We start from the raw sequence: 9,007 nt of genomic DNA, 5'->3' as shown, positions 1-9,007 counted from the left end.
TAATCTCTTTCCTTCTGAAGATCCTGAAGCATTTTAAAATAACTTGGTCCCATAGCACTCCTGTGAGGTAGGTAAAATATCATTATTCCCATATATACAGACTGGGAAACTCAGCCACACAGAAGGTAAGTCATGCTCAAGATCACACAGAGACACGACAGATCTGTGAATAAAACCAAGCTCTCCTGGATCCCTCTCCTATCTGTTAGACCTAAGACCATCTCCCCTTCCTTAATTTTAAATTAAAAGTAGATTATGGAAGTTGAAGTAATTATTTCCTTTTATTGGGCTCTCAGAAGAGCAAACATACAGGCAGAGATGGATTTTTCATGGTGGTGACTAAGATTTCCGCTATTCTGATAAGGCTCCTGGAGCAGAAGTAGAGTTATGGAGCACACCCTTGATATTTCCACATGTCCCAAGGAATGTAAGGAAACTGCTGAATTCTTCTGCTGGTTTTGTAGTTAATGAAAAATAATTGGCTGCACCCTGCCGGTATGAATGCCTTTGCACTACTGCAGCAACACCAGCAGATGGTCCAGTCTTTCTGCTCATGAATTCCTCACTTAATCTTCCTGATTTTTACAATTTGTGAGTTTTGGTGAAAAACTGACACGTTTCTAAATAGCTATTGTTATCATAATGAACCACTGGAGACTAAGCAAGCTGGAACAGCAGAAGGCGCCCTCAATGCACTGAATATCTAAAATAAGTGCCCCGATCCACATGATATTTCATCTTACCATGGAGAGGTACAATACGTAGGAAACTAGAAAATATGTTTTTCTTTTTACAGATTAAAATTTAAAAAGTAAGAAATCTGTGTTAAGTCACGACTACAGAGAAACTAACTCCCTGTCACTTGATGCAGAACCTCAGCTGCCAGGAAATCTGCCATGGATCACAGAGAGGTCAATGCTTGGGTACTTTACTTCTGCAAATATAGAAAGGCTAAAATGCTCGCCTTATACCTATTCCTAGAATAGAGACGGATATTGTAAGTCGTCCCTCCTCTGGATTAATGGAACAGACTACCCAGAAAGGGTGACTAGACAGATAGCACAGATTAATTAATTGTCTTTCCCTCACCAAACCCAAGGTGCTAGCAAAAATGTGTCAGGGTGTTGCTACCACAAGTAACCCATCTGTTTTGTGCAAACAAAAAATCTTCTACAGAAATTAACAGTGATTGCACAAGTGTATTTGCTGTAAAAAGGTGGCTTTTCCACAACTGGTGTGGTTTAGGCATAATATCGCTCAGCAGATGCAAAAACACCCTTCTATGAATTTCTTTTTGTAATTTCAGCTTATGTGTTGAATATCTTTCACAGGTAGTTTGACATTAACTGATTTATATACAGCAGTTTGTATTGCAAACATGCTGCTCACAGCGTAAACGAGGGACTGGCATCTCCTTGCAATGAACACCTTGGAACAATTAATTTGTATTTTTATGAGCTTTCCTTATTTGCTACCTTGCAGTTCATTGGTGTGACTGCACCTGGTAAATACCTTTCTCTATGTACAATACAGAGACAATGGATATACGAGCTCCACTGAATCATCAGTAGGTGATCAACAGCCCTGGGTTTAGGCAACTCTAACGTGAGGCTCCTCTTCTGTCTCCTGCCCCAGGCTGGTGTATGTTACTGAAGGCTCCAGCTGGCCGGTGGCTGGCAGGTCTACAACGGGTCCTGAAGGGTTTCGAAACTGCTTGTAGACTCGAGGATCCTGGGCTACATAGGTGGATGTGGAGGAGTAGAGCACCAGCCCAACAAGGATAGTGAAGAATGACAACAAGTAAAGTCCTGAAAACTAAGCAGAAATAAGAGCAGAGTCATTAGACACAGCACTGGTTATCCTGAGCTCATGATGGGTTAGGCACAGATCCTTGTTTTGGCCTGAAAGGCACAGAACAAACCTCTTGTCACAGGGATGTTCATTTTTTACAGTAATGTCTCCCTGAAAGTTGGGTTGCTCCCATTAACTTCCCTGTCTTCCATAACCAACAGCTAACCAGTGCCCTCCCATGCCCCAGTCACCTTAAGTATTGGTCAGGTGGGACTGGTCTGGGTTCAAACTGGTTTCTGGTCATAGATCCAAAGCTTATTTTGTTGTGCTTTTAGATAAGCTAGCTACTTCTATGAGTGCAAGTTTCTCTGGCTCCAGTGTGGGGTACCATCTTGTACAGCTTTCTGACAAGTAGTGAACAAATATGAAGTCAATTACAGCTAAACCACACATCTGTAAAGTATAACATGTTATTGGCAAAATAAAAAGATAAATAAGCATTTAAATAATTTAAATAAGCATTTAAAACATACATACTTGAAAAAATATTTTAATAAAGGCACTTAAAAAGCCCACTTGCAGCTTCTCTAGCTTGTGAACAGAAAGCAGATGCTAGAAGATTTAATGTGGTTTCAGAGAGGATGAACTTCAGCTGTGAAACATGCTCTAGGTTGACCTCAAGAGGTCTGAAAGTACATACAGAGAGCAGTTAACCGAAAGCTTGAGTACACATACTTTGGCACACAGCTCCACTAGATCAGAGGTCAGCCTGAATTTTCTGACAGACTCAGTGTGCTGGAACAAAAATACAACACAAGTAACGTTTTGGCAATATGTTAGTCCTTGCAAGTAAAGGTAAAGGCAGGGATTTAAAAGGACAGACCACTGGATATCAGCTCTAGATATTGGGTTTCTACTATGGGGGACACAAACATGGCTTTAAACCCACATGATTGGTCTCCTGATCCTAGACTTCAAGTTATTTCTTCTTGCATGTTGTGTTTGAGAAACCATGAAAGACATATTGCACAGCCAGTTTGTCGGTGGGGACATAAAACTGGGAATATACACAGCAGTATTCAGCGTGACTTTAAAAGAACACCAATAACCAGCTGCAACCTGTTATTAGCTGCTTCATGAGGTACTTTGCTGTTTTTCATAAAGGTATCTGCAAGTCTTGTTTTAAATCCTGACTATGGTGCTTTGATGGATGCCAATTTGTCTCCTTTGGATCATTTTAGCATAGCACAAAATGGATACACTGGACTATATTCTCTAAGAAGGAGCTTTTTATCAATTCCACTTTTTGTATTTAAAGAAATAACCATTAAGGTGAAAGCAAATTTTACTTAAGCTAACTTTGTAGTGATGTTAATCTGTTGTCATTTGGAAGACCGACAGAACTCGTGTCTAACTTTGCACCTGAGGAAGCATTTGGCTTTTAAAGAATCCACAGTATCTTTGAAAGCTTTGGGCATATATAACCATGGGACTGTATGTTTTTGTTTCCCACAGCTAACATGTGCATTTTAGAGGGAAAGCAAAATAATGGGGAAAGTTTTAAGTGTGTCAGAAGGGTTACAGGGTAGGAAGAGTTCTGTTTTTCACCAGCTGTTAATTGCTTTTTTCCAGGAATGTCACCAGGTCTTCACGTGTCGCCTGGCAGTATGATATGGTGAAACCATCCAGCTCTAACACCAGCCACAGTGTCTAACCTCACCCTGCATCTGCTGAAGAATTCCCTTGTGTTACACAGCTCTGAAAGGACTGTTTAGGCTTAGATCTCCCCCATGTGGCAATCAACCCCAAGTAAAACATTTTGAAGCATTTTCCATTTCTTTTTTGCCATTTTCAGTTCAGTTTTGCTCTCAGCACTCTCCCCTCCCCATTTCCTCTTTGCATTTGCCCTTGGGTACCACTTGGCAGCAGTGGACTTGACTAAGCTGAAGCAAAACTCAGGAGCCAAATACATCTAGTTTCCCAAACTGGGAACTAACTCCCTAGTTTCCCACTGTCCCTCTCCCCTCCCTTATGCCTGAATTTCTCACCCTGGACAGCCAGCTGGCTCACTCCACTGCATCACCAGAGTGCCAGTCAGATTTGTGATTGCCTTGTGTCCTGCTGTGAGGAATCGCAGGGCTTCCAGCAGCTAAATGTGCCCTTTTACTTGCTCTAGGAGCTGCCCAGCCAAAACCAATTCACTTTCACTTTAGTTCATGGTTCCAGCTCTACCACATCCCCCTCCTCCTGGCCATGCCTCTCATTCCTCTCTCAGGGGCTTCCTGCCAGTGGGCTCTTTCGCCCAATAATATTCTCTTCGTGGCAGTGTGTCCCCCAGTGGCAGCTCTCCAGCATGGGAGAAAGGGTTTGGACAAAGGCCTTTTAGATTTGGAAATCTAAACAAAGGCCTGCAAATCATTTGTCTTTGGTATCTATGCACAGCTATAACAATATCCATCTTTACCTTCCTTAGAAACAAGTCACGGTTCAGGCTGGATTGTCTTCTGCAGCAGGTCTCTGTAGCACTGACATAGGAGGGTTGTTAGGAAGGTTGATACAGGAATATGTACTGTAGGTATATGAGAAATCTCTGAGTTCTGTCAACACTGTCAGATTGACCCAAACCCCCTTGAAATCAATAGCTATTTCCCTCCTATTAAAAGGGCAGTAAATCCAGCAGCATGATGGGAGGATGAAGACTTATTTAATAAAATACAAAATTTGTTGTGCACTGTACTGTGCTCCTCAGACTCTAGCTGAAATATCTGTATTTTATTGAAGATAGGATTTCCAGGCATACTCTACTACTAGATCTACATTTTTTTAATCTTGACCTGCAAACCTCATCTGCTCAGATTCACTACTAATAGACACCAAAAGGGAAACATTCAAAACCAGCAGAAAGAGCTATTCCTAAGAAATGAAGTGAGGGAAGATAATTTTTCATTTCTACTCTCCACACAACTGCAGTACAAAACTGCAGGCTCTCAGGGCGTGTAATTCCTCTCATTTTCTAAAAAGCTACTTGAGAATGATAGTGTGCTTCATTTCTAGGACTTATCTCTCACTTTTTACAGAAACATATTTCCTCTGAGAAAAAATATTTTTAAAATATCCAGATTTGCACATATCTCCCAATTCCATTCCACTTCATGCTAAACAGGATAACTGTAAGCTGTTCAAAGAGTAACATGGTCAGAAATTGTTTGATTCAGATTAGTTAATGGGTGTCAGACACTCTAAGCAGCCAAAAAATAACCCATGTTTCTATATAATTAAATAATTTTACTATAGATTTTGTATCTACACATATAGGTACATATGTATGTATATACACATAGGTATATATGTTTGTATGTATTTCAGCCTATACATTTCTTTTGTGAATCAAAATTATTTTAGATGCCACTCAGTTTCTTACCCATTTAAAAGAGAGAGTTGGTTACTCAATAAAGATGGGTTTACAGAATAAAAATAGAAAATAGGTATATAATCCTCTGAGGAGAAGGCAGAGACCTCCTTTGCAGATAAAAACTGTCTTAGTTACAATAACATTTCATATTCATCACTGACGTGAACTTACTAAGCCAAAACTTACCAAGTAGCCAAATCAAATAGTTAAATCAGCCCTACAGACCTCACCATGGCTGCTCTGCTCTGACATTTGGGTGTCTATAAATGCTTTTCCAACTAAAAGTATTCGATATGGAACACACAATGATATTTACAAATATTAAAAAAATTAAGAAAATGTAAAAATCTATGTCTTCTCTAGACATTACTTAGTACCTGTGGTGAAAATAGCTTACACTGAACTACCATTAATTTTCAGCGTATAAAAAGCGTATTTTAGGTGTCTGTCAATTTCAAGATAAACTCACAGAGCAAAACCTAGACAAATGTAACAAGATAGCATGTATAACAAGATATGCTCAGTCTATCAAAACCCGCATTGATTCTGGGTCAGTGGATGCTTCTGGTATTTATCTAAGAGATGATCCTTGGGGACCCAGTGCTTGAATGCATTTGTGCAGCCAGACTCAGCAGAAGAGCTAATGGCATCTGATGGCCTGGCTGTAGGAGCAGAGGTCTCGCTCCTTGCTCTGATACGTGCTGCTGCACAGCCCCACCAGAAAACCACCATGGCAGTAAGGTCTGGCTGATCACAGAAAATGTATGGTGAAATTGGTCTGACTTGCTGTTATCCACACACAAATTCTTTTACATTAAAAAAGAACAGAACCTAAACATATCTGCAGTGGTTCTTTGGTTTTTTTTAAAATTAAATACCTTACAGCAGTGCTACATTCAACAGTGGATGAAGCTTACAAAACCCATTTGAATTTTAGTTAATATATGGTATTTTTGTTCCAAATGAATAAAAATTAGGCATTTTTGGAGTAAGTCAAAATAAAGTTGAACAATGTAAAGGATTCTGATAACTTAAGATTTTTAAGAATCCAGAATAAACAATTAAGCCTTTCAAAATTTACTCCCTACTATTTCTTATCCCCTACTTTTCATCTCTCCAGGCAAAACTTGTCTTTCATATATCCTTAAATGATTATGGCTAAAACATTACTACTATTTCCACTTGAAAGTCTTGTGCTTTAAAGTAATACATTTGAAAAGATAGGTGCAAAATAAACTTCTTGGTGTGGAGCAAAATGTGCATCTGATTTCATTGTCTTGAATAGTGATAAGACCATGACAGTAGAAGAAAAAAAGAAAGAAATACTGTTCAGAAGGCAGTAAATTCATGCCTGGGGCTGGAGAAAGTGAGTTTTTCTTCAGTACACAGATCATGGATTTAGAAGAGAAAGCAGAAAGAAAGGACACAGCAGAATCACTGCATCAGAGCTGGGAAACTGCACTGAATGACAGCTGCAGAGGGAATTTGCAGACAAGTAGTTCTGACTGTCACAGATGTCCATGTCCATGTATACACTGACACTAGGGCAAAACAATATCCAAAGTGACAAAACCAGACAGATGCAAGCCTGCATCTTTGTAGACAAAGAAACTCGATGATTTGCTAATTTTGTTTTTTTCACTCTGCTATCATGATAATGGTCATGACTGTTATTACAATGGTTATGAAAATGCAAATTCTCTTTTACTCAGTCCATTGAACTGGATATAGTTCGCAGGAGCAGACTATTGTGGTGCTCCAAGCCCATATGTATTTCACAAGAGCAGCCATAGACTGAACCTCTTAGTAGGCAACATGAAGCCCAGCTCCTAGCCTATGGCAACCTGTGCTTTTTAAGTCTTTACAAGGAAATTTTTGTTATATGACTAACTGAAAATTTAGAATTGTCATATTTCATATATTCAATGACAAAGCATAAAAATGAATAACTACCTTTCCTCTTACCTTCTCCAGAAATTCTCCACATCTTGACAAAAATGAATAAAAATATCTGGTCTACTAATTCAAATTTTAAACCTTAGAGAGAAGCAATCTTCTCAGAATTGCACTAATGAACAAGGACAAAAATGCAAGTAACGTGTGGAATTCATTTAGTCCCATATTTCTGTTGAGACTTTCCACACTCTCCTGCCAGGCAGCTCCCCCCAACATCTTATTCCAATCAGTGGGGTCTGTGCAGCCTGATGAACCCCTCTGTTTCCCAAACTAATTCAGTTTGTAGCATACGCTGCACAGTCCATCAAAGCTAAGGCCACGAAGGGCTCCTGCACCGACTTATGTCTTTCTCCCCTGGGTAATTTCACACATGAGTACCTGTGCAGACTGAGCTAGGGGAGTTAAAACCAAATTTCTCTCATTATCTTTTATACAGCAAACAGACATTTCCACTTGGTTTGATGAATTGATCGAGAGACTGAGTTTCTTTTCACACTGTTTTCTATTTTTGCCTCTAATATAGCAAATGAAGTTCACCGTGACCAAGTGCAGAAGATGTGCTGTGGGATGCACACACTCTCCAGCCAGCAGCAGCACCAGGAAGGTTGAGGGCTCTCAGAGCTATGAATTCGCGCAGTGTTTTCAATTCTATAGATGGATATTACAGACATACTACTTTATTAATAGGATCAGAAGCCAGCATCCTAGTCATAGCTCATAGTGCTCTCTGGTGACTCCCTCAGCTAAGACCCACAAGGGTCTGGCCAAATTTGTCTTAGGTTGGGACTGTGACTCACTCAAACTCTTGCTGACTATTTTTGTCCCAGACTGTGAGGCAGATGCCTCTGTTTCCTCCTACCACAGAGGAAGGGGGGCTCCCTTTGGGATTCAGGGTCTACCCTGCTCTTTACTGGGAGAACAATCTGTTGGTTCAACCTCAATTACTGCTGTCTCCCTTCAAGGATGAGGGATAAAGACCTGACCTTTGGCTGATCACTGATCCCTGTTGAGAGTTACGGGCAGAATATTTCATAGGGATATGCGGATATCTTCCCAAACAGACTGCAGGACCCCAGGCAGGTGATGATACATCTTTGTTATCAACAGGAATTTGGCCTACCACAGTGAAATGCAGTATTTTGTAAAACCCAAATGGCATCAAACACCAGAAGGGCTGCTGCGAGTTTTCCAGACTGCACTCAAATAGATAAAACTCACCCACTTGTACCTTTATACATCCTGCCAGATCTTTAAGATCTTTGAACTAGAGATCCCTAAAGGGACCCAGACCACTGAGATATGACTTATTATGTCTTCTCAGCTCTCCAACTGCAGGAGCTTGAATGCCTGAGCAGAAGTGTTTGTTTTCTTGCTGAGAAGGCTACCAAGGGGTGCTGGACATCTTCAGTAATTATGACAACTTCTGGGCAGGGAGTCTGTCCACTAGCAGCAGGACTGCATTATCTTCACACTTCAATGACCTCCAGCTATTTCCAAGGCAAACTGTGAGGATATAGTCATAAGTGGTGACTTAAGGTCCTATCTTGCCCTCTGAACTCAGTTGTGATGCAAACTGAAATCTGTAGCTAGTTCTTCCAGATCTTTTTTCATTTCTTTCCTGTCTGTTGGCAGTCACATAAGAAGTTTTTCACTGGGTGAAGGAGGCTTGAGCTGCAGGGCATGTCTCAACACATCACTGTTGTTCATGCCAGCCAGAACCCAAAGCAAGAAGCATCTGGCTTGCTTTAACAACAGTGAAAGTCTGACATCAGCCTCATTGCCATTGGTCCAAAACAAAGAAGCCAAAGGAAGTTTTACCTCTGCCATTTCACGCATGAGGGAAAGGCC

General features: G+C 40.5%; 1 protein-coding gene across 1 annotated transcript in view; it reads right to left on the bottom strand.

Annotated features, from left to right (window-relative positions):
• Window positions 1–569: 569 nt before the first annotated feature.
• The window catches only part of SLC35F1 (solute carrier family 35, member F1), a gene marked incomplete at its 5' end in the record, with an annotated part of 47,766 nt that continues 39,328 nt past the window's right edge, over window positions 570–9,007 (bottom strand). The window contains one exon of the mRNA XM_010185139.1: window positions 570–1,815. Within this exon, the coding sequence (XP_010183441.1) occupies window positions 1,591–1,815 (225 nt within the window). The remainder of the gene's footprint in view (window positions 1,816–9,007) is intronic.

Source organism: Mesitornis unicolor, unplaced genomic scaffold, assembly GCF_000695765.1.
Source record: "Mesitornis unicolor isolate BGI_N332 unplaced genomic scaffold, ASM69576v1 scaffold18625, whole genome shotgun sequence".
In the NCBI taxonomy this organism is placed as follows: domain Eukaryota; kingdom Metazoa; phylum Chordata; class Aves; order Mesitornithiformes; family Mesitornithidae; genus Mesitornis; species Mesitornis unicolor.
This window is presented reverse-complemented; position numbering and strand designations above follow the sequence as displayed.